Raw genomic sequence first — 27485 nt, forward strand, 5'->3', positions numbered from 1 at the left:
TCAAACCCGGACCATCAAACACCACCGTAATAGTCTTATTGCTACAAAGTAATAACTTACTTACATTTCACTGCACAGTTAAATTACCTTTTGATATGCACAAGGAAATTTTAATATGGTGCTAAATAATAGCCAAAATGTCTTTGTCAGAGACAACTCATGCCAAACCAAAGTAATTTATTTCTGTGACAGAGTAATGTACCTTTGCATGGGAGATATCATATATTTTGATTTAAAGCAATGCTGACACTATTTTAAGTGACTTTCTCTTAAGTAAGCCAAGAAAATGTGGTCCAGATTGAACTGCCATAAGAGAGACATAGAGAATAGGGTGGGATAACCCTACTCAAATTGTATTTATATGATTGACTTTTAAACTGAAAGGGTATGACACCTGAACACCTGTGTCTCTCACTGTTTGTCCTAACTCTGGTACTATTCAGCACTCTCACTTACGGACCTGAAAACGAATAGATGACAGTATTATTAAAATTTGCAGACGACAATAAACCATCATGGCAAACAACTCCTACAGGTGGACAGATTTAGAATTCACAAAGCAAAGACACTGCAGTCTGTACCAACTGTAATGTCTTATTAAGGCATATGGAATATAAATTCCACTCACAATCAACATGAGGCCTCTCTGGTTTAGGGGCATATATTTTTTTTTAAAAGTTGTCTGTCTTTAATTAAAAACATTAATACAGTGCCTGAATCACTAGTCTGTAATTTTTCCCAACTCAGGAGGATTAAAAAAAAGGCTCATTGTAACTGGCTGACTGCTACAGTATGCCTAGTGCTCCAATCTAAGTTTTGCATGTGATGCTGCTGCATAACTGGATGCTATGCAAAAGTGTATACACACATTACAGTTTGTGTGAAAACTCTCTGTGACTTCAAAACAAGAACAATAATGATCCTCACTGACAAAATTCAATAAATTCTCAGTCAAAATAACATTCTTAGCACATACGTACAATCACACACTGTGCCAGCTTTTCATGACTTCTGTGTCAAAGTCTCTGTTTCTATGAACCTGCACAGCAGTTTCTGGCTACAAAAGAGATGTGCTAGTGACATCAGTGAACAACTTGGTCTAATGCATGAGATGAGGACAATAACTTGAACCTTAACTTTAATTTAGGCCCCCCCCAAAAGAAACCCACAAACCTAGAGGTAGAACTGAACACTAAACTATCACAACAAATAATATTAGTTGCTTGATCTTGCCCAGAATCTGCAGAACAGTCATATGAATGGCCACTACTTAGTGGTTGAATTCTTTATTGACTCGTGCTTTTTGCAAAATTACATCAACTTTAAGGACTGATGGAAGGAAAATGGAAAATGGATTCTGAACTCCAAACTGAAACAGAAATTAGCTTTGCCAGACCTCCTCTGAATACTCAGAGCCAAGGTAAAAAACTTTTGTATGTATAAAAGAGTCAAAAGGATTGTTGACAGAGATCCTTAACTAAAATGGCTTTAGGAAAACTCCTGCAATTACAATTCAATCCCTCATCCATTATTAAAATTCAGCTGTTATCCCCCTAGTATTTTCCCTTGTTTGAATGACACATAAACTGTGAACTTAACTACCATGAAATATAAATAAGGCCATAATGTGTTATGGAAAACAAAGATGCAAACACGCCTTATAGAAACTGGACTGCATAATAGTATTACATCTGGAAAAACATGACAGTATTTTAAAATGTTTTGTACTTTTACCTGGGGCGCACTGCATTTACTAGTATAATTTTCAAGGGAAAAAAAAGGGAATTATTCACTTGTTCATAAAAATTGTATACAGATGCAATGGAAATAGTCTTTACAGGAGGAGTATAGCGTGCAAGAGAAATTATATCTAGGTACAGTTATTTATTAAGATGTAGGATTAAGTTCCCTCCTCCATATGCAACCACCAAGGCACAATGTATGAGGTACTTCCAGTGTAGGGAAAAAGACTTCAGTTGTAGACTAAAGAACTAATCTAAGATCTAATTTTTAGTTAAAGCCAACAACCTAACAGCTTTTAAAAGTTCTTATCACTTATTTTAGAAATAGGAATAGAAAAATCTCTGGAGAGAAGTAAAAGCTATGCTAAAACTTACCTTCTCTGAAGAGAAAATCCCAAAGGTGTTCTGTAAAACTGTAAGATTCCTAAACTGGCTAAAGAACATAAATATAGACCTGATTATAAACAAATTTGCATTTTTAAATAATATGCATGAGATTAATTTTCAGATGTTCCCAGGCCAGAGCATTATTCCCATGATCCACTTTGGCTTTGCAGCAGCTTCGCTGTGTCAACCACCTCAGAGCAAATACTAATTTATTTACATGGATAAAATTCAAGATAAAATGGATAAAATATACATGGATAAAATTCAAGACTAGTCAGTCCAATAAAAGTTAACTAGTTATCAAATCCCCTGATTTAGAATGTAATTTGCAGCTTATAGTAGTTATCATTCTTCATACCTTACAGTTCACTGTCAAATGAGTATGTCTGTGTTCAGCAGTACGCAAGTCACACTACGTGAGCACAAGGTTTCTTAGCTCAGTGCCGAAGTCTATGAATTCATGATTTTTGTGATTCCTTTATAACCTGCACTGAAGCAATGTAAACTTGACAAGGTGATGCTTTCCCACTGCACTGCATAAGAGAACACTGTCAGAGGGTCTCCATGAAAAATGCTACTTGGTATTAAGGAGAAAAATATCCTTGATCATGAGGAAGATTAAGTTTAATTCTAAGGTGTGGTGGAATTGCTGACACTAAATTAAGGGAAGTGAACTTACCAAATGTATAGAAGAATGGCCTGTAGCAACACAGCAACTGAAAAAGTCTTCAGTATGTGGGAAGGTTGCTTGCATTTATTTGCAGAGGACTTTGAGACTCAGATTCCTAGTTAGCATTTTAAAAGGGGATAAACCAAGAGTCAAGTAGAAAGACAGAATGAAAAAGGCCTCATGCATTAACATCTCCTTAGGCAGAAAAAGAACATCTGCAGCAAAAAAACGAGTGAAATTAATGTCATACCAAAAGTTCCTATTGGGTGATACATATGTGCTTCAGGAACACGGTTTTAGATATGCAGTACCCCAAAACCCAATAATAATAATGAATAAATACTGACCCAGGTCTGAATGGAGGAAAATCCTTCATCTAACATTAATAACACAGAGTAAGGTGACTTAGGCTTTTCTCAAATAAGTCGGTGCTTACATCCCAACAACTGGAAGGACAGCAACACTAAGCAGTAATAGCCAAATCTTCTACAATACTGACCAAGTACTGCAAGACAACTAAATTTTTTCGGACAAGAGATCAATAGGATTTCAGAACAAGTCTCCAGGGAAGAGTAAAACCTGAAGTGCAGAAGAATATGTGGCACCTTTCCATCCTCCTCACCGGTAACTCCTACTCTGGCACACATTCCTCCCCAGATACATAGATGTTTTAGCTTTGCTCACATACAGTGCTGGAGGAGGGAGGGGGAAAGACTGGGTGCAGTCATGTTCCAGCTTCCCCTCTTCCCCACTCCTGGAAGGAAAAGAGTTGCACAAAAATATGCACCATCTGAGCTCGGGAAAGGGAATACGTATCAGCACCCAATAACCACTGTTGGACATATGCTTTACAATCAAAGAGAGCACAATGAAAATATCAACACATTGCCCATCTAGCTTGCAGCATGGACACATGCTTCCATGCTTACATTCCTTTAGACTAACAGAGGCAGTAACAGTAGTACACGCTTCAGCATGGTTCAGCAAACAGAGTACAAGGGATATATTTTGGCATGAACTAATTCTGGCTGGATTAAAGAAAACACTATCATGGCCATCTTTGCCACTGTTTAATCCCTATTATGCTGTAGTCCTAAAATGTGTGCTTCTAAAATGTATGCTTGGGTACTTCCTCGGTAGTCCTGTTTTCCCAACAGTATTCACTGAGTAATTCATTGTTCCCTGCTGAGTTATAAAGCCTTTCACTCTGGAAAGCACACTACATATGGGGCAAAACTACACCTCTGAAAATGAATCAGGCGGACCTGCAAAAATCTGCACATTTGGATCTCTGGCATGAGATCTCTTCAAAAATTACTATGCTTTCCTTTCTTCTGCAGTTCCAACATAGGCCATTTCTGCTGGGTAAACACCTCTAAGTTACTGATTATTCAACAAATTGCTCAAATAATCTTTTATTTGAATTACCACAATTTGTTAAAGAGTTTGTAAAAGAGTTGCTGCCAAATTCTTCAAAGTCCATTTAAGGAAAACTTCAGGAATTTAATCTTACTGTATAACTGGGTCAAGTGCAGAAAGGTAAGATACAAATTTAACTTAATCAGTTTAACAAAGTATCACAAACATAAACTGTTATGAAACCTAGAAAACTGAGTGGCAAAAAGGTCTCCCTTTTCTGTTGTTCATATAATATAAAGCAGCATTTTATGCTATTTGTTGCAGCTGTCTTTTTTTTTTTTTTTAAATTTAGACTATGAATCATAAAGCAGCACCTTCTCAGAAGAAAAACAGTGAAGGAAAAAATGACCATTTAGATAGCAATGGATTCTCTAGGAATGGCATTAGAAGAGGTCATGGCACAAAAATATTTGTGGAAAATCAGACACAGTTTTCAGTTAATAAGAGCTTAATGACTTTAAAGACTAAACTATTCTCAGTTAAATATGTATAGCAGACATAGTTGTAATATTATTGTTCAGTTAAGTTAATTCTAACTCTTCCCAAATAATTTTAAGATATTAAAAAAGGCAACAGTTCCCAATTAGTTACTAAAATTTCAGCCAAAAATATTACTAAACACTTGTATTACCATATGCATCACATTAATATTACTTGAAGTACTGAAGACTGATTAAATATGCATGTGTCTATCCAAACAGGTTTTTCCTCAAAACACAGTTTCCTGCTTTCCGCTATTTTAAATATTTGCTTAAAGTCAGTGCTTTTTAGCCTATGCCTCATATCAACTAATTACGTATTCCTTACACCATGATGTACTACCTGCCACTGAGGAAGGGAACAGCGAAGGCTGTTTCATGCTTCATTTGCTACTGACAACGTGCCACTGGGGCTGTCTGCTTTGCAGTTTGTTGAAAACTACTCTGTGGAACACGCGTCCCGCAGATGTACAAGTAATAGCCAAGAGCACTAACAGATGATCAACACGACACATCACTCTCTTGGCCAAGCCACCCAACTCCCTGAGCCAACACCTCCTTCAGCAGGGTGCAGGAGACACTAACAGCAAAGGAGGCGGCAGTTCCTGGTTCTGCTGTGCTCACCTGAGCCATGGGGTGATCTGCGGGAGTATTCCAGGCACGAATATAGGGCCCCCATATGGCAGGTGGCTGGTTTGGTGCAGGCCACAGTCTGGAAACCAATGCAGGTATGACAGCAAGATGGCCAATATGAGGGGACTTCTTAATTTGCATGCTTTTGAAGGCATTCTGAGGCCCAGGGAAATGGAAGTATAGTGGTATACAGCTGCAGGATGGAGCAAGATAGGATGGCAGTATGCCCTAATTCTGAACATGCACATGCCTAGGTACCGCGGTAGAAGCTGCTGCCGTTGCCATCACCCCAGTGGGTGCAGTCAGACAATCCAAATCTGGGAAGCAATAATTGTTTCATTTCTCAGTTCTCTGCTTTAATATGATTTGTCAAAAAAAAAAAAACCAAACCCAAACCAAAAAAAACAAAGGACAGGAAAAATAATGTTCTCTAACCTGGGCCTGATTAAATTTGAAGGTTTTGTTGAAACCGTAACTTGAACCATAGCCCTGACTATACTGTGACAAAATATTTCCCCATACTACCTCCTCAGAAAAAAGAAAACCTGTGCATTTTGTTTGTTTTACTAATAGACACTTCATAACTTCAGTATCTGGTGCATAATAATCTTACAACTTTATAAGGACCAAACCTGACCCTGAATATTGCAGAAGTTTATCAGAAGCGGATGCGGTGTCAAGCGCAGGTGAAGGTGCTGCATAGCTGCATGGCCACATACCCTGCGAAGGTGAACTCCTAGGCAAGAGTTACAAACTGGAAAAGGCAGCTGATGGAAGGTGAGAGGTCTTTCAATTCCTAATTAGCTAGCCCCACACCCGGAACCTTTCTGCTGGACATAAATTAAAGAACTAAAATTTGCATTTGTTTTACAATGCTTATTCTACTTTAACTGCAATATATTTCAAAGGATAAACAATTACAGTTGCAGATCATAGAATCATAGAATCATTAAGGTTGGAAAAGACCTCTAGGATCATCAAGTCCAACTGGGTGAGAAAATAGAATCTTCCAGGATCTATTCAAGAAAAAAATGTTATTTTCATGGTGGGGGGGGGGGAGGAGCATTTTCATGAAACAAGGCCTGTTAAAAGGGGCCAGTGTTGCTTAATTGTTAAAGCATAGAAACTTGCAAACTCAAAATACTTTGTTAAGAACCTTCCTGCTTACTTCTTGTCATTTAGAACTTCTCTGTATTTGCCTACCTGCAGAATGAGGTTTGCTAATACCTGCCTAAACCACTTACTACACAGTTGGTGAGGAATTTTCTAAAAGATGCTACAAAGTGCAAACCAGAACCGTTAATGAAAGAGGATCAATATTCAGAAAGTAACATGTGACACATGTCCTCTGCACTTTCACAACAGTAAAGTATATTCCAATACTGAGCAGGAAAGCCCTACATACTACTTTTATTTGAAAATCCTTCTATTTTTAAAACGTTGCTATTAAACTTACCCATATGTTCCTATAGCTACAGTTCTCATGAGTCTTCTATATCAATGATAGCTGAAAATAATCTTGGAGTATGGATATTTGAAAAAGTTACTATCTGAACTACATTAGCAGTGTGCCTCCATTCACAGACCAAAAACCTGTTGTACTGAAAAAAGAAGCTATCACAAGTTAACTTGCTACTTCTTCCTCGTTTTGCTTTTTGCTTTCTCCTTTTTTGCTTTCAGTACCATCCTAACTTCCACATACAAAATGTTTTAAAGATCAAGTATCTTAAATGCTGGAGTTTTAACAAATGAAAAGAGCCCAAGTACTGAGCAGTCCATCACCCACTATCATTTGTACCTGCATTCACGAGGCCTCAGGTTACAGGCATTTAGATTCCTAATGGTTTGTTAGCAAGGCCTCCGTATTTTCCCTCTACATCAATATTGGAGTTACACATCCATTAATCTCAAAGAGGTATCTTTAAAATCTTCTTAATGTTTCTACACTCAAAGCATATCTCCTCTGATTTAGCAACATGACCCATTAAGAAACAGATGTCAAACATCTAACAAAACAAGTACTACTCCAGCTAGCACGTTTCCTTGCCTGTTCTTTTGCCATAGTCACCTATATAACACACTACGTATTCCACTAAACTATTGCTGATCTTTTCTTTCTGGCTACATGAAGTTCTTTCTTGCATTGTACAGACAGCTCCAATGATAAAATATACCTATACAGTGTAACACAGTGAGACAAAGAAATGCGATGACCCACAAGACAGATTTTTTTTGTTGTAAAATTTAGAGACATTAGCACATAGGAATAGTTAATAGTTTCTCTTTTCCTGTGGATTTGGAAATACTTTTTGCACCTGTATAATAAAGCACAGAGATAACACCTAAAGAAACACTTTAAAGTAATTTTTTTTGTTATTGCTGCTGTTGTTGTTGTAACAACTACCACTACTAAAAACATTTTAATATGTTATGTCAATATTCCACCTTTCTTTTTTTATGCACATTTTTAGCCCCTACTTGCAGAGGTTGCAAGCTGCAAAATAAAAGTGAACTATATTGAAGCCAGACATTCATTTTAGCTACTCCAAGATTCAAAACATTCTATCATCTGTTCCTATGGAAACCGAAAGGATATTCTAGGTTATATCAGTATCAGCCGATTATGTTGCAGAGAATCTGTGGTTTATTTTAATCCATAGTTCAGAGGTATAAATTCATGCTTAGAGTTTAGCTTGGTGATTTTGAATTACTGAAGCACAGTTAACACTTTAGTTCCATTAGATCATACTTTAAGATAAAACAAATTCTTTCTAGACCAGAATAGTAAAGAGAAAATTTCATAAGGTTTGGTTAATCCCCATGAAGTTTACCATTCAGATGTAGGTTATAACTAACACATACTTGGAAGATATTTTTTGGTTGTTAGATGAGCCATACGTTGCTATATCACATCTTAACAGAATAGTTTGAAGAAGAAATAATTTAGATTTATTGAAAACTCCTTCAGTAGTGCCATGCACCAGATGGCCAGATGAAGGAATCTGATTTAGCAAGTTAACAAGATCACAAAAACCATAACCATAATATTGAAGATGAAAAATAAAATTGAATAATGCAACATAAGTATGTTTCTGTGACAAAGAAACTTAAAGGTTAGGATACAGTAAAACTTGTAAAGATATATAAATGCATAAAGTGAAAATTCTCTACATGCATACAGAACTATTGTAAAAGAAAAAACAGAAACAGTATGAGCTAGTAGGATTTTAATTAAACAGACTGATATGCCATTGTGATCTTTTAGAACAAAAGCCAATATGACAGCTATAACATGTTGAAATAAGTCTTCTCTGTCTTCATTAGAATTACAAAAAGCAGGAAAATGGGTGGCTAACGTGAATTTAAATAAAAAGCTTTGGATCTCACCGTCTGTCTTCACTCAGCAAAACTAGATGATTTAAGTTAACTATAGCTACCACCCTCGCCCTATGCCAAAAGTAGCAAACAGGTTGAAATTTTCCTTTTTACAGACAAGACTTCAGTCTTCTTACTCTAGATTCAAGTAATTGACTTCAAACTGAATAATCAAAAATGCCTTCCATTTCTCTATCGTATTGTAGTCAATCACTTTATTATGAACGAGCTGTCTCAGTCTAGTTTCCATCAGGATCTCCTCCAGGGAATTAAGATTGTGGAATAATAAGGAAACATAACATCTACTGCCTGAAGTGTACTACATTGGTTAAATTTTTGACAGTGCTGAGGTTAAATTCGAACTTCTAGCTTTCAAAGTAGAAATAATGTTAGGGGGGAAAAAAAAAGGGGAAAAAAGCAACGACTATTCTTTGACTTCAAAAGAAAAAGTATACTCTGGGTAGGATTTCAACTCCAGTTTTTCCAGACTTTTTATGAGGTAACCTACAGTATATGGATAAAAAGATGACTGGATGTGTGGCAAATTGGAGGGGTTCTTCTCTCAGATTTTTCTACTTTATTTGCTATTATAATGATCATTTTGAAATTACGCATACATATGCAGTTATGCACATCTACCTAACGGCAATCAATTCCACTGACATTCCGAAGTACATAAAAGCTTATATTATTTAAAAGGTATGACAAAATACAATAGCTAATACCTATAAGCAGCAAAGGGCAGGCAAAAACATCTGGAAGTTAAAATTTTTCTTTTTATTAGCGCAGTACGTCAGTGTGGCCAACGTAGCACATCCTAAGCTAAATGAACTAAAGATAAACATTAAGAGGCCCTCTACACAACCATGGCACACAAAAAGCTACATTCTCCTATGACATTAGACTCTGTTCTACAGTCAAGCATGTCTTCACAGAGCCGACAACTTTAGACAGCATATCCATACACTTGCACAGCCAGTTTTACTGTAAAGCATTCAAATCTGAAGATGCCACTACACTAGCAAAAACTAGCAAGCATACTTTGATTTAAATCAAAGTGTTAAACTATCATAAAATAATCCAGAAAAAAAGATGTTTCAGTGAAACATATACTCTTGCTGAAGTATGCAAGACTGAAAATTAGAAACCCAAGACCACAGGACCTTGCCAGATAGTAGTGCTGCAAGAGCCTTTGGCAGTAATAATTAGAAATTACTCAAGACTGCAACATTATAATCTTTTTGCAAGTTTCACCAAAAAAGTGAAAAACAGAGCCCAATGCCAGCCATTCTTAATATCAGAATATCTCAAACACCTCCAAGTGCATTTGTAAAACTGGAAATGCTGCCACAGGATCATAGAGAGCATGAATTTTTAAGATCCTTGACATTAAACACTGCCCTATGAAGGATTTAAGATTAATTTCACCAATCCTGTGATAACACTGCAAGTTGTACTACATAAGCACTCAGCTCAGAGGACCCTGAAATGAAATAAATTATGCAACTTCTTAATGATCATGTCCAGAAAAATGGTCAATTATGTGCATACTTTCCCCTCCAATCCCTTGGGGATAACAAAGAAGACCTATTGTTAGAGACCCTTAACACGAGATTACATGCTAGTCTGTGAAAAATTTCAGATTCATTTCACCAATTTTGCCATAATATTGCAAGATGTACTACACGAGCACCTACCTCGGGGAACCCTGAACTGAGATAAATTAAACAACTTCTTGATAAGCACCTCTGATGCAGATAGTTCATCCTCCCATCACTTTTGTCAAGTGCTAAATATGTGTTAGGCAAGAACAATTATGCATACACATCTAGTCAATAATTTTTTAATGTGAAAAAATAATGCTGTACCTGTCCCAGAGACGACAACTTAGAGGAAAGTTACAGTATGAAAAAGAATGCAAAACAGAACAATTCACGAAACAAATTCTACTCAGTGAATTACAGTATGAAAATTCAAAATGCCCCTGAATAGTCTCAAAATGACAATAGTATAAAGATGTTACACTGAAATTATTCATGACATTTTTGTTCAGATTGTATTGCCTACATATTTAGCCTGTGTATACAAATGCAGCATTTGAACATCTTGCAGAAGTAGAGTTTAGGATTTATTTCTGTTGGCCTTTTTTTCCCCCTCTTCTTTATTCTGTGAGGTTATAATTAGTAAATCTCTTCATTCTGAGGAAAAAAAAACCACAAACAAGAAAACAACAAAAAAACCCACCCAAACCAAACCAAAACCCCACCAAACTACATATTAGCATAATTTAACATTCATTTGGACAAAGAACAGTTATTAAGCTTACACTTATTTTTTGCTTTCACAGAATCACACACACTGTAACACGATCAGGAAACTTCACTACATGATCACCAGAACAATTTCAGTGAATTATCAGTGAATTTAACTCTCTTCAGATCTCTTAAAGGAAACTGGGCAACAAACATCACATAATTTATCCAAAATCTTCCTTTAAAAAAAAAATAGAAACCTAGAGATCACTCCAGGCAACAAAGGAGGAAAATTTTTACTAACTGTGGTCAAAGATACGGAATGTTTCTGTAACACACAGAAGGACAAACTGTATTTGAAGTGTAAACCTAAGGAAATCTGAGTTCTACTCTCACGTCCACACCATGTCTTGTTTGACCTAAATGGATATTTCATATTTTACTCAATCTTCAGTGATACCATAGTCCTCACCATCTATACCCTAACTAATCACTAAAGTTTGTATCAGTAAAGTCAAAAGCAAGAGCATAGGTTCCTCACCCATTTCACACATACAAGTACATCCATGCAAAAATCCATCCTTCTTGCAGAGGAGACCCATAACTGTTGTCAAAGCAGCGAACTTAGCTCAGAACTAGGGCTACCTCTTCAGAGAAGTAAGGAAGGAGCAGACGGAAATGCACTTCTTTCCTGCACATACATGACCTGGCTCCTAATGCTACGAACCTTAATGTTACGTGATGGAACTAAGTTTAGGCATCCCTGGCTGTAAGAGGAAGGTCCCACACTAAGCATGACAATATATAGCAGAAAGGGTTTGAAGTGTGAGCTAAGTTGCAGAGAAGGTTTTCTTCTTTGTAAGTATAGCAGCCGCAACACTGTGTCTGGCAACTGTTCTACCTGGAATTGACCTGTGGTACTCTTAACAAATTCCTCTTGTTCTGAGTAATTTCTTATTATTCAGATCTGCTTTACACAATACAGTGCTATTGAATAAAGGGTGAAGTGGTGTCAAGAGCAAACCTAGTTTCCTCTGCCTAGGGTTCATCCTGTGAGCAAAACAAATGCTGGGGATGCTTTGGGCAGTTGCAAGATGGATATCTACCTCTTTTTTTTTCTTTATAAAGCAGAAAACATTGCTGTCTGTTCTATTAGAACCTTGACTTTAACAAAGTTCTTGATGTACCTCTGTTAAAGCAGTCTCTCCTGCTTTCAGCGTGAAGGAAAGCTACCAAGGAGTTTAGAACTAAACAGAGAGGATAGGGTTTTATTCCATTTTCTTGGTACTGTTCTGCAGTCATGAAAGAGCATCAATCTGTGCTATGTACACTAGGAGTGCGTAACAAAGCACACACGACAATAAGAAACCTGCCTGTAGCTACTGGCACTCCCACTTGATTGGGTTTGTTATTATTTGTATTACTTTTGTCAACAAGAGCAAAGGGGGCTTACTCTTTGTAAAAGGATTAGGAAGACAAGTGTTGTTGGCAGCTCTATGAAAGCCTGTTAAGTCTAGACACACTGACAGACACTTCTAGTTTATATCTAGATGGCAGCTTTAAAGATACCGCCATGAACACGAATGGAAGCCTTCCCTTCTGAAGCAGTCAATGGCTAATACCATACTTCCAAAGGAAGAGGGAAAGATTTTGTTTCTTTTGAGAAATAGACGGGTGTTACAGTGATAGACATGCAATAAAAACTGACTTACAATGCAGAGAAAAAGACAATGTATCTCTTAAAGGTAAGTATCTGCTTTCATGTGTTACTGCTGGTGGCTGGTGGTTATTTGAGGGAATCCGGACACAGCTCATTAGCATGTGACTTATATATCATTAAATAAATAATTAAAATAACAAAAATAGTTTCTTACCTAAACAAAGAAGATATAGCAAAATTTTGAAAGGGGTAGTTTAAACTTTTTAGCTCTGTTCTTTTTGTCAGAGTAACTTCTAGCAGCACCTCAGAAAAAAAAAGCTGAATTCTACAGAACACATTCACTGAATTCTAATTACTTTTGCTTAAAAGGAGATACTTATAGCTTTACTTTTTTCATCTTTTTCCCCTTCCTGCTTCTCTTCTTGGAGGATGCTGAAACACTCTAAAATCGAGACATAAGACTAACTTTCTTTTTAAGGCATTGCTGAAAAGTGCTAGATGAAATACAGAAATACAGCTCACTGTTATGGAAGCAACTGATCTCGTGTATTCCTTACACAGCAAATCAAAACAAAGGCAAAAACTAAAACTGCAACTGCAAATATGATATCAAATAACTGAAGAACCACCTGTACAAATACAGATGCGCTATTCTCAAAGGTACAGACTTGGCTACCAGAACAGATACTAGCAGGAAGACAGCCTATCTGAGGAATTCTGTGGCACAAAACGCAGAAGATAAAGATCCTGTGTGCTCTTATGGGAAATCTCAGGGCTTGGAAGGTATAAATGTAAATCAGCTTGTCAATAAAACACACAGCTACAATAATAAGAATCAAAACATGCTATCTGCTATTCATATTTCAAATTCTATTTTTCTTGGGCAATGCATGCATGCATATTTTCTAAAGCACGCTATTTTCCCAACATTAAATCCATGAATCGTACCCAACAACAAACCCCTACACCTCTTCATGAAAACACCCCCACTTCTGATATGCCTAAGCACTAATAAGGTTCTTCCAAACAATCTCCCATTTGCTGGAAACGGTCCCCTGGCTAAAGCACAACAGGCATATGCTCTAATAATCTCTTGATTACCTGGATACAGCCTGAAACACCTAAGAAATCTGTCTATTCTTCAAGCGCAGTGGGATTGATTTCCCTAGGGTTCCCTTGTCAGTTCCATTTTAGTACTTAATATGAAGAGAAAATTATCAGAGAAGGTCAAATCCAACATGAAAAACTAGAAGGAGTACACAACGATGAAGACTTTTGCTACATTTAAAATAAATGTCCACTTGCTTTTTTCTTAGGCCCTATCTTCCTTCAGTCTTATATTTAACATCGCATATGCTTCATAGCTTGTACAAGCCCAATCACAGCTTGGCAACATGTTCAAATAGCCAGGACTTTCAATGTGTGGTTAGTAATCAAGTAAAAAGTGGGGTGTTTTTTCCTAGCATTTTCCTATCAGTAAACAGCCAAAGGTATTTACCACAATCATGACTTCTTACTGCAGAAAATTACTTGAAATGACAGGTCTAAGTAGAAGTTTGACACATACTGATAATTTTAATCCTCAATTGTCCAACCAAGCCGATTTAACGAAGAGATTTTCCATTCTGTATATGTTCTATAACCTTCAATCATATAAACAAATGCTGTATTGACTTACAGGTAAGTTTAAGCATTGGTAACAAACAGCATAAAAATGTCTTGTTCTGATCTTCTTTGTTCTCTAATTTAAAACCCAGATTTGTTACGAACCTGTACTAGATTTTTCCTCTTACTGTAGTAATAGAGATTTTAAATACTTTTTTTAAAAGAATACTAAAAAGTATAGACAAAAGAACACGAATTTTTAAAAAAGCAAGAGACAGCACTAATGATACTACAAATAGGTAAATAATAGATGTAGCCAGCTTTTTAAAAATGTAGATAATTACATTTAGTATGGATTAATGTAATTATGAATATTCATTTTTATGTTACCTACAGTGAATATTTACCTCAAAGTTTAAAATGCCCTTTAAAGTTTTGATAGGAAATCTTTCAAATCATTTCAATATATTACTGCACAGCTAAAATGTAGAAATCTTCTTACATTTTTAAGAAACTGCATTTTTCAGATTAACTATAAAGTTTGGCAATATTGGCAATGTAGTATACTATCAATCATCAAGCTTTTATCACAGTGTTTAGAGTTAATCTCTTCATATCAGCACATACTTCCTCCCAAATTTCAGGGTCATATCCTGCAAATTTTAGTCTTCAAAATATTGTACAAGGCCAGTTTTGTCAATTTCTTTGGATATTCTCATGTGTGAGAACTTCTCATAGAAGACGTTTTTCATGTTTAATCTCCACTAGGCAATGCTATATAAAACAAAGTAAATCAAGCTCAGAATACTTTTACACTTCACTTTTGAAAGGAAGTAAAGAGGAAAGTGTATTTTACCTGAGTCTCAACACCTTGCTCAAGCAACCTTTTAGCCTGATTTTCCACTTCAAGCCGAGCTCTTGCAATAAAAAGCAGGTCATTTTCAATTACTTCTATTCCAGAGAGATCTATCCCTTGAGAAAGGTAGTCTAGAAAAGCAACAAAATATTGGTAAGTGTGACATAGGATAATGGAACATTTTAAACGTGCTAAAACATTTAGAAGTTACAGTGAGTTACAAAGGAGATCTTTGCACTCAACCCTTGAAAACAGAGTATGTCAAAGTAATGTATTATACCAGAAAAACTGAAAATCAAAAGATATCGCTCAAGAAAACCTGGATATTGAATACACTGAGTTTACTTCACCACAATTCTCTAGACCCAGACACTGCCAAAGAGGTGCACAGCATGACTTCTAGGAACTCCAGAATCTCAGCCACATGGCAGGAAGGGGCAAGAAGTCATCTTCTTGTCCCAAAGGATTAACCAGATAATTACACTTCTCTAACCAGGTGTTTGAAGAAGCATAATTTGCTCTAAGATCTGAAATTCCAGATCTATTATACATTAATAATTTAAATTCTACTTCATATAACTGAATTGCACTTCTAAATGTTTGGGGTCAAACACAGAAGAATGGCAAGAAAATAAAACATTTTTAAAAAAATTTCTAATCACAGAAACATCACAAAATTTATTACCATCGTGGAAACAACCATCAGTAGGGCATCTACAGATTACTGGGCTGGACTGGTGACTGCAGCAAGAAAATCTATTCAAACTCCGCTTTTGTCACTGACTATGTAGATTTGGCCAAATCACTTCATCTTTCACTAATAGCCACATAGTAATGAGAGCATTCAGCGAGAGAAAACCCAACACTTCATCTCCCTTTATCAAAGGAGGTTTGAATCTGTGACATCCTTTCTCCCAGAAACATTCACTTTCTTTTAAAGGGGCGACACTGTAATGCCTGCTTTTTGGACTATTTAGGCTTCTCACGTGGGACAATTTTAGATAAAAAAACTACAATCTGAGGAGTAAAAATGAGGTTTTTCACACTCCCTGAGGTCCCTGACCTCTATGCTCCCTCCTGTTGGCTCTTTGCCTGATCTTGTGCTCCTGACCTAACCTAACTAGTGACCTGTCTTTGAAAGAAGGGCTGAAGTATGCCTTTTTCCAGATGTTTTTGATTTGTTAGTGACACTCAGTTGGGATGCAGGAACTGTATATTCAGCTTTCTTCAGGCTATTGAAGACCTACAGCTTAGATTGGGCTAGAACTCAAATCATTCAAATGTTATGCAATTACACCCATAACTATTGCACATTTTTGCAAATCAAACTGACTATGGCTACTGCTCTGAAATCTGTGTTCCTGGAATATGGAAAGCACGACCTGAGAATACCTACTGCTTTCCTCCAAGAACAGACACACCTCTCCACTTAAAACTCTGAGTTACAACATAGATTAGGTGGGAACCGGATGATTAAATTTATAAAATGAACACTTCTGAACATGTCTGGATGCCTTAGATTAGATCCGCAGAGAAATGTAAAAGCAGTCTAGGAAGGTACCAGGTGAACAGAAGGAACCTGCCAAGTTAAACAAAGCTTCTTTTTTTTCCCTCCATCCTTTTTTATCTTTCTAGATTTAAATTACTCCAATTCCCCACATCAAGGTAGCCTAGACCTTTACACTACTGTTTATCTCCAAGATAATGCAGGATTACTCTTATTTACACATTTTTCAGCATTTTGCTCAATCAAGCAGGTCTTCCACTGTTTCTTTTGAAAGAACAAGTAAAACTAACTAATAGCCAAGGCATTTCACTCAGTGTCAGATACTTCCTTCATAAAGACAGTGTTCTACTATTTCCATTTATAACCAGCCCACTATGACTTCCTAATAAAGTTATCTTCCTTTTATGTCCTCCCAGTAAGTTTATTAAGGCACAGACTTACATTCCAACTAAGCTAACTGAACTTTTATATCTTTGCCAAATAACCTTTCACCTTAATAGCCAATTATTTTTGTTTATTCACAATAAACTAATCTAAGCCTCAGATTAATTTTAGCAACCACACGTTCACAACTGAACACAAAATTCCAAGTGAGTCAATTCACAGTTTGAATGTACCTACATATGGAAAACCCCACATAAGAAACTGAAACAAAAAGATTAGGTAAGTACTGCATAAAGCTTAGTAAGGTATAAAGGAAATCAACTCTCTTGACAGTACAGTATGTCAAATACGTTTTAGTCTACTAAGACTAGGCCTGCAAATGCTTCTGTCTGTATGCATTTGTTTAAAAACGGATCAGAGAAGTGAAAGGACAGCCAAGCAGCAGGGCAGCACGCTTCATGCCGCACAGGCTATTAATGAAGCCCTACATGCAGGCATTCTTACAGAGCCGCTCTTGCTAGGGGCTACAGCAGCCACGCTTACCCATTACTTCCCCACAACTTTTTGCTGTGATTAAGCTGCATACCTACAGGTGGTCTTGCATATGAACCTATGGAAACCAATATTAAACTCTCACTAACTTCAGTCACTAACTTCAATGAGCAAGTGTCTTGAATGTGAAGACTAGTTTCCTGATCCCTTCCTCTTAGCTGAACAGGGGGGAAAAAAGCGCTAAAAACTACCCACAGATTAAGTCTACTACCATCTTGGCAACATGAAATTAAAAAAGGTACAAATATCACCAGACTTACATAGTCCGCAAATACAAGATCTGCTGTGGAGTTCATTTATGTCATAAAATCATATACCACAACCCCAGGCTGCTTAAACGAAGTAAAATTAAAGTATGGTTCTGATCTCCTAAATCCACAGGAAAACCTGTGGAAGAGATGTAAAAAAGAGACTGCTTCTCCCTGCTGTATTTTACCTCAAAATCTAAATTAAGCTATTTCAAGTGCTAAAAATCTAATCCTTCTGATGGTTTTAAGAAAGGAACAGAAAGACCATGCTGCTTTGGCTTCTCCAAATACCTCCATCTGTGCCTCAGACTGGCAGCCACCTCCTGCTAAACTGCCAAAATCTGCAGCTTCATTCCAAATTTCCTGCAATCCTAACAAAATGCTTTGGGACAATACACTTCAGCAGGACTTCAAAGCAGAGGGCCTTTCTGTGGGCTCAGTGGCTAGACATCCTGCTGTGGATGCTCTTGGTTGCTGCTCTAACCAGTAGGGAAGCCCTAGCAATCATATAATATCGTTGTCAAAAGAAAAGCAGTTTTCATAAGGACAGCAGGTCTATGTCAGAAACACCTGCAAGTGCTTTCCTGCCATTCCCAGGTGAGAGCAGAAGCTGCAACACAGGCAGGATATGTGCCTTTTGATCGCTTCTGTCATCGAAGCAGACAACATAGTATTAGTAATTTCTACGCTTGTGTGTTGTCAGGAGCGATGCTGCCATCACGGACAGTGCAATGAAACTGAGCAGAAGGGCAGTTGATGCAAGGGTGGACAGATCATAGCCAGAACCACGGTGCGTTTAAGATCCATTTTATTTAAAATATTGCAGAGGAACTTGCACATTCCAAACAGCCAATTTTAGTTAGTAAAGAAACCATGTCACGTGAAATACAACAAAGATTCTACCATTTATTAACCCAGGGACCAGCAAAGGTGGGATTTTGCTTCAGGCACTTGTGCAATCATTATTCTGTTTCATGCCATGCACAGTCAGTTGATAACACTACGGTTATGATCAGAGGTGAGGGTGATGTGCTTTAAGGTACTTGCATCTTCTCAGGAATTAAGCAGACACAATGGCTTATCTCCCAGTTAGCACAGACTCTGGGGACTGGGGCCCAGTTTAAAACTTGTAAGTTTTCCTCCTGCTTTAACCTTAAAGCACTAGAGTAAATCTAATACTATAACAACTTTAACAGATTTAGTGAGTATAGCATTTATAACTGTCAGCTCTACCTTAACAGATTTAAAGAACACATATACCACATTTTGTTAACTTTGAAAAGTCTTGTGCTTTAAACAAATTCGGACCTAAATATCTTGTAACGCCACTGGATGCAGCCATGACAGGCACCGCCTTCACACCAGTATGGCACGCAGCCTGCTGCTCCAGTCACTTCTGCTCAGTGGAGCCAGGGAGGAAATGAAAGGAAGGAACTATAGTCCTACAGCCATTCCTTTACCTCTCATTCCTCTGCTAATTCTACCTCTTTATATAGGTTCATAAAAATAAAAGCAAATCTTCACTGTTCCATAGGGTGTTGGTATTGCTTCCCTTATAACTATCACACTTTATTAAGCTTGGAAAGCACAGCTGGAAATTACTTTTTAAGGACTTAAAATACAGACTGCCTGCTGAATCCTCTTCTTGAACAAAAATATACGTCAAGGCAGAATACACTGAGCCCTAGGAATCAGTGACATTTATAATCTACCTCAGCCCAACAAAGGGTGAGAACTTTGTATTTCTTAAAGAAAAAAGATTTTTGTCATTACAATTCCAAATTTTCTTGGTTTACTAAATCTGAACAGCTTTTCTAATCTATTGGTTGAGATGCTGCTTAAAGATGCATTTTTTAAGCCAACATTTCCCAGACAGTTATGTAAGAGGAGTTTAATAGACATCAATCTTATATGCACATAGTACATTAGGTAGAAAAATACTTTGAGCAACACAGTTAGCATTTCTTAATCTAAGTGGCTCAACAACATAGCATCTTTCTATTATATGATTCCATTTTTTGACCTCAAACATTGTTTTGTGATAATATGTAATGAAGATAGGAAAAAAATCTGAATTTAAACTTCCACAGAATCACAGTTTCACAGAATCCCAGAATCCCAGGTTGGAAGGGACCTCAGGGATCATCTAGTCCAACCTTTCTAGGAAGAGCACAGTCTAGACAAGATGGCCCAGCACCCTGTCCAGATGACTCTTGAAGGTGTCCAACGTGGCCGAGTCAACCACTTCCCTGGGGAGATCATTCCAGTGGTGACTGTCCTCACTGTGAAAAATTTTCCTCTTGTGTCCAGTCAGAATCTCCCCAAGAGCAACTTGGGTTTCTGTAGGTACTGAAATATGTTTGGAAAATAAAAAAGGTAACTATGAAGCTAGCATCCCTATAAGCTTCATAAAAACTGTATTATGCTCTTTATTTAGACTGAGTTGATTTTGAGCTTTTGCTAGAAACAAGAGAATCAAAATAAGTCTACATGGACAATCAGGTGCACTAACAAAGAGGAAACCAGGACAGGCAGTAATAAACCAACGTGATTAGACTGCGTCACTCGAGAGGCTACTTGAGCCAAAAGACAAATCTTTCGTGTCCTGAGAAGTAATCTCACTGACGCTAATAAAGAGGAAGAAAGAAGGAAATTAGAAGACCTAAAGTGGATTCCCTAGGAGCAAACACCTAAGATCAGCACCACCACCCCCAATGCATAAGAAGCAAGAAACCAATGACAAATAAGAGGTGTTTCATGGGAGAGGGGGAAGGGAGCTAAAGGAAATTAAGCTATTCCTGAAAATCTAAATAAAATCATCGAATCATAAAATCATAGATTTTTGTTTGCCTGTTTGAGGAAGGTTTGGGGCTTATTGCTTTTGCACAGGTCATTTGTTTTATTTTGCTTCTGCAGCCTTAGTTACAGAAAATATTGGTGATATCAGTACCCTAAGGCTGTTCTTTTTCCATAATGAAGAAAAATTACAATTTTGGAAGAAACTACTAATTTAAATTCAAAAAGTCAACTGGTCCAAATGATTTCCAAGAGTTCTGCTGGGATTTAAGTATGCAGAAGATGAGAGGCTACCAAAACATGATTTATTAAGAAATACTGTAGAAGCGTGCTACAGCACAAACATTACTGTGCATACAGAACATTTGTATTGAAAATTTCTCTAGAGGTAACTTAAGCATCAGAACAAATTAGTAGAAACGGTCCATTAGAAATACATATTAAAAATAAAGAACGTCACGATGGAGTAGAACTGCAATCTCGTTATTACTTTAAGCTGATCTCAGCACAGGCTGCCCCGAACAGAATGCCCTCTGATTTCCACCTCTGTGCCCCTAACCTGCTTCCCTATTCTTCCACTCCACCCCAGCCTCCCAGTTTTAGCACTCATGAGAGTTTCTTCTCTTGAGTTAGTTTTCATCTAAAGGCTTTCTCTCATCTGACTCACATGCAGACACACAAGAGAACAGGGAGAGGGCAGGAGCCCACAGGCAGGATACCACCCACAGGTGGTAAGTATCCCTCTTAGTGGAAGCTTATGTGTAAATTGGTAGATGATGTTAATGAAAATAAATGTAAATCACTATTGCAATATTTATTTCTGTTACACAAAATTAGAAGGGACTGGACAGATATTTTAAAAGCATGTAAAACCTTTTCTACAAGGGAGAAGTATTCAGTAACAACAACCTTTTCAGTTTTGAAAGGGGTTATTAAACGTTCAGTCTTTGGTTCTACAGCAATGCCTGGATACAAACACAAAACACAAACAAAATGAATGGATTGATTTGTCAGAACTGCTGAAGACCCATCTGAATTTTTTTCCATCTGCTTCTAAAGTACTTCAAAGTAATTTACTAATTCAAATAGGTCACAAAGCTGATCCAGCATGGAAACTTCCATGGCCCTAATAGAAATGTTAGTTACAGCACTAGCTACTGAAAAGGAAGGACGGGATCCTGTTTGCCTGCGTTGTATCTGAACCAACAACCCAGGAAGCTGCTGATCCTGAATATGTTTGTTTGTTTGTTTGTTTTTATCAATATAGGTAATATAAAATTAAAACCAGTCCTAGAACAGAGCCTGAGATCCCAATACCTCAGCAGAAACCCAATGTTCACCATTCAGTGAAAGTAACCTAACATTTAATGCTACATCTTTATTCTCTAAGTGGAACAGGTGGACACCCTAAACTTAAAGAACAGTAGCCTGCTCTGCAGAGCTGCTTAAATTTCCTATGCAATTGATGCAAAGAGCAGGTGGGGAGTGGCAGAAGCAGGCACATTTGTACGTCTTCAAACTGGAATCTGGTGCCTCTGAAAAGCAACTTCCTCCATGCTCTGTTTTAGTCAGACTAATTTGCTGCATAGGCTGAAATGACCGCACCACAGCCTGCATCAGGCACCAAAGTACTTGGTGAAGCAAGGCTTATATTAAGCCTTTAAATCAAATGAAAGTGATTCCACCACAGTTACTATGAAACAATATCTTACAGCCATCTTATACAGTATGAGCCCTTCAGAAGGAGATGTTTATTCCTATATAAACTGCACATATTATGTTGCTTTGAAAAGTGTTCAAAATAAGAATGTCATTGCTCTATACTATGTGCCATATACAATATGCCATCTATTTTAGATATACTTTACAAAATCATTAACCACTAATTTTGAAAATTTTCTGCAGATACTATGAATTCATTATTGATGAGGAAGAAAATTTTATTTTACTAAAATGCCAGTTACTTGTAAAACTCCTGCTATCTCTCCTTCCTTTTCCTACAGGATAAGATTCCTGCAAACTGTTCCTTTCCTCAGTGAAACAACTGAGAATAAAAATCTGTCTCTGCCACTAAAATGCCATTACGTTCCTATGAAGACTGATCTTTATTTAACGAATTTCTACTATCTGAAAAATTAACTACTCATATGCATAATACCTAAGATTTAAGTTTTCAGCTGTCTGAGTAACATTAAGTGAGGCAAAACTGTCCTGCTGGAGCCAGAAACCAAGTGGGCCCCATGGCATTGTATTTGTTTGCTTTCTCAGACAGCATATTAACACACTTTTGCTGCTTAAGTCCAGAAAAGGAAATAAAATATATTAGACAACCAGGTATAGTGTCTGATAAATGTCCCTAGTAAAAGTGGACATTAAAAATAAAAACAAAGCAAAACACCTTTCAGCTTTTCCAATTAATCACATGCCAAAACTGGTTTAGTTTTAGAGAAATGAACTCAACAGTACCAAAACAAAACTGGTGGAAAGCTTATGATTCAAAGAAAGCAAAACTTGAACCACTGATTTAAACACAGACAATTAACTTGTACTGTAAAACAGACCTGTCATCTATGTTGTATTGTCATAGAATCCTAGAGTGGTTTGGGTTGGAGGGGACCTTTAAAGATAGTCCAACCCCTCTGCCATGGGCAGGGACATCTTTCACTAGATCAGGTTGCTCCAAAGCCACATCCAACCTGACCTTGAACACTTCCAATGACAGGGCATTATCTTACCTGATTAAAGCTTTACTTCAGAAGAAAACTGAGAATTCAGCGCTCTAAAATTAGAGAGCATGTAGGTATGAAAGAGTTGAACTTTTTCTAGCATGTTAAAACAAAGGGAAAATTTTCAGGTGTACAGGCAGCAAGAAGGAATGGGTTGTCTTCCTGCACCTGGGATCAGCTTTGTTTCCTCAAAATGATCAGTGCTGATTTGTTTTAAAGAATATGGTTTGTGTTAAAAATCTAGGAGTGCTTTAATAATCATCTATGACCAATTCTATCTACAGAGGAAACTTGCTGTTCGTCTCCAGACCGCATGCATAAAACTCAAAAAACACACCCAAAGTTGATAACAATACTGGAGGAATAGTGAGGAAGACTGACTAGCTATTTTTAACATTATATTAAAGCTGCATTTAAATTGTCTTGATGGAAGAGTTAATTCCTACTATTCTCTGGGCTGGAAATCAGATGCCAGGCAGGATCTGGAATTGATGGAAATGAGTTTGATAGCTATTTTTATCATCATCACTGACTTAACAATGAGCACCATATTTTGGAGACATTCCTGTGAAAATGCCATGATTCAGAAAATAGCTTAACACACCAAGACAAACATTACTTAGGTCTAATCACAAGTTATACCACACTACTCCCACATTCACTTAGACCTAAAGCAAGAGTTGTTGAACTACTTTAAGGTTCCCCCACCCACCCATAAGGTTCCCTCACCCACACACCATTAGATCCTCCCCCCCTACCCCTTGAATACAGATTCACAACCTTACTTAACCACAACCTACTAAACCTGCTGCTTTCTATTTTGCCCACTAACTCTCTCCTCAACTGCCAGGCTCAAAGGGGAGCGGGCAACAAGTCCACATCCAGCTGGCAGCTGGTCAGCCCTGGGGCTGATGCTGTTTCATATCGCCATTAGTAACCCGGGTGATGGGACAAAATTAACTCTCAGGGTGAGCTTATGGATGACAGCAATTTGGGGGAAGTGCTTGGTACCCTGGAGGGCAGGGCTGCCATTCTGAAGAACCTCAACAACCTTGAGAAATGGACAGACAGAAACATCATGAAGTTCAACAGAAGCAAATTAAGCCCTGTTCACCTGGGATAGCATGACCCTGTGCACCTGAAGAGGTCAGGTGCTCACTGGCTGGAAAGAAGCTTTGCAGAAACGGACCCAGTGGACAATAAGTTGAACATAAACCAGCAATAAGTCCTTGCAGCAAAGACAGCCTACTGTGTACTGGAGTGGGTGTGGCAAGGGTGTAGCCAGTAGGTTGAGGAAAGCAATTATTATTATTTGGCACTTGTAAGGCCACTGTACTCTGTGCCTCCCAGTACAAGAAAGACATTGACAAACTGGAGTGAGTCCAGCAGGGAACGATGAAGAGAGGGGACTGAAGTATATGACTATGAGTAGAGGCTGAGAGAACTGAGTTTGTTAACCTAGAAAAGAGATGATTAGGAGGACACCTAACTGCTGTCTTCTGCTACCTAACAGGTGGTCAGGAGAAGACAGAGCCAGACCTTTCTCAGAGGTGCACATGGATAGGACAAGAGACACAAGCTACAGCATAGGAAATTCTGATTAGACATCTGTGAGAACACCAGTGTCTTGTGGTGACGTAATGGTGCTGTACACCTTACCCATGGAGGATATTTACCTGCAGAAATGCACACATTATATTTTAATATAATCAAAATTGGTGAAGTGTGAAACATTAAGGTCTAGAACTCTAAAACTCACCCTAAGCTTCTTAAGCCATTCTTTAAAAGAAGCTGATTTGATAAACTTACTCAAGAGCTCCCAGAACATTTTAGTAACTAAAACTGTATTTTTTTCTAAATTCTCTGTGATAAGATACTACCAAAGAACTGTAACATTCATGCCATTCAGCAGCAGCATTTGGATGGAGCTGAAGCCAACTCCACCCTAAACATTCTATCTAAGCTACAGCCTAGAAATCAGAAAACATTTAAAAAAATTTCTTACACCAATACCTATGAATTACAACAGGTCCGTATCATGAGCGAAAGTTGTAATCATGAAAAGAAAACCAATATCTGTATCATTTACAAAGTCCACATTTTATTCGGAAAATTAAGATTGTTTGCCATTAACAATAAATAGAGGGGAAAAAAACCACTTCTCCATAATAAATTCATTGAAGTTTAATTTAGACACTGCACAGATAAGGAACTGCTCTTCAGATGTACATGGATTTTCAAAATCAAATTTATTGTGGCAGCAAAGCAATAATACCTCTACAAGTCAATTCTCCTCTTGGGTTTTTTTTTGGAGCTAAGTGAAAATAAAAGAATGTTGCCAGTAAAAATCTAGTCCTATTTCTGTTCTGAACAGTCTTCATAGCATCACAGACACAAAGTGATGTGTACAGCGTATGTGAAAAAGATGGAAACAGAAAGGGGGACAGAAAGGTATAATATGGAACAGGAGAGAGATAAAGCCCAAGTCAGGGATTACCAAAGAAATTAACTTACGGGTTGAAAGATATGAGAATGATACAAAAAGAAGATACAGAAGAGTATGAAGGAATGTAACTTGTGAAAGGATACAAATACAAATCAGTTCATACAGCTTGGTCTTATTAATCTGTAAGAGTAATTTAGTGCCATCATCTGCTTTCCACCTTGACAGTTTCCTCCCCACCTAAGCCCATAGCTTTGCACTGCTTGCTCATTAACAATGCCAATGGCGTTTCTGCTCAAATTTCAGGAGAGCATCCAAAACTGGAAAACAAAGGGGTGAATAAAGCTTGGTTTTTTTCAAGCAGACATTAATCAGGATTTTTACTGTCAGGAAAACATTTCTTAAAATCCCAAAACATAAACAAAAGCAGCCCTCATTGAAATGGAGCATTACATCAGTATATAAAATGAAGGAGATTAAAAGAAATGTACTCTCATATCTGCAAGAGATAACTGCATTGAATATACTGCAACTGCAACATAAACCCATGTCAAGGAATTATGCCCTTCCAGCTGAAGGCTGAGGAAAACCATCTCTTTCCCAAAGACGAGGACTCATATATATGAAGGTATATGACTTTGGCACTTTCTTATTTACCTAAGTTAGCATCATAACAAATTAGTTATGAGTAGAGGGATGTAAAAGATAACCTAAATTTACATGCAAATACCAGTACTTTTGGCAGCTTTTAAATATTATTAATGTTATCATTCAACAGCTATGTAGAATTTCTAGGTATAGAGCATTATGTAAAGGTACAATGATTCAGTTTCCATCAGTACCATGCCATGCTGCAACAGACAGATGCAGTGATAAAAGAAAATGAAGGAAAACGGATAATGTGTTTCAAAAATCTCAGGCAAAAATAACTTCTTTCAAACATCCCACCAGTTGCTGAGACAGCAAAGATGGCTGACTCTTTGCCGAATCAGTGCCCTCAAAGGAGGGCAGAAGAGATGGTAGTTCATTTTGTGTTTTAATTCACTATGTTAATGGTTAATGACCTAATTCTTGAATCCTTTTACATCTGGATAAAGGTATACATGGACAGTTACAGGCCTAAGGTGTACAAGTCTACAATTACCTTACTGCATTAGCCATTTCTAGCTGCACTTCATTTTTTCATTTCAGTGAGATATATCCTACTTTTTTTGTGGTTTTATCATTATTTTTGCACTAAAACATGCATCCAAAAATGTCAGTTTGTACATGAGAGAACACGGAACACATTAACACATACTTGTAAATGCCAGGAGATACTTTAAGATTAGTAGTGTTACAGTGCTGTAAAACGAAATTTTTTAAAAAATCATGGCCCCTGTATAAGGGGGAATAATACTTTTTTCTTTATTACACATATAAGCTGCAAACTTTTCTTTCATACTCCTCTCTGTGAGTCTCTCCTGCCTCTTTTCAACACCCACCATTCACCCCTTTCATACTTACACCTTCAGGAAAATATCTGTGCAAAAGCAGAACTGCATTTTCATTAGTATCAGCTATGTTAACTCCCTCAGTACTTTAGAATATATGTAATTTTTATCTTCAATAAATGCATATTTAATTCCTCCCACCTCTTCCTTGGCATACCATCAATAACTTCCTGCAATTAGCTGCAGATTTACCTGATCGTATCATCTTTAGAGTCAATAGATCTTGCATAGGCTATAAATAAATCACATGGGTTTATG

At 37.3% G+C, this 27485-nt stretch overlaps 1 protein-coding gene across 1 annotated transcript in view; it reads right to left on the reverse strand.

Moving 5' to 3' along the window:
- Positions 1-27485, reverse strand: part of COG5 (component of oligomeric golgi complex 5) — a 203215-nt gene that overhangs the window by 94903 nt on the left and 80827 nt on the right. Inside the window, exon 7 of the mRNA XM_064444939.1 lies at positions 15079-15209. Within this exon, the coding sequence (XP_064301009.1) occupies positions 15079-15209 (131 nt within the window). The remainder of the gene's footprint in view (positions 1-15078; positions 15210-27485) is intronic.

The sequence above is a fragment of the Phalacrocorax carbo genome, chromosome 1 (assembly GCF_963921805.1).
Source record: "Phalacrocorax carbo chromosome 1, bPhaCar2.1, whole genome shotgun sequence".
Lineage (NCBI taxonomy): Eukaryota > Metazoa > Chordata > Aves > Suliformes > Phalacrocoracidae > Phalacrocorax > Phalacrocorax carbo.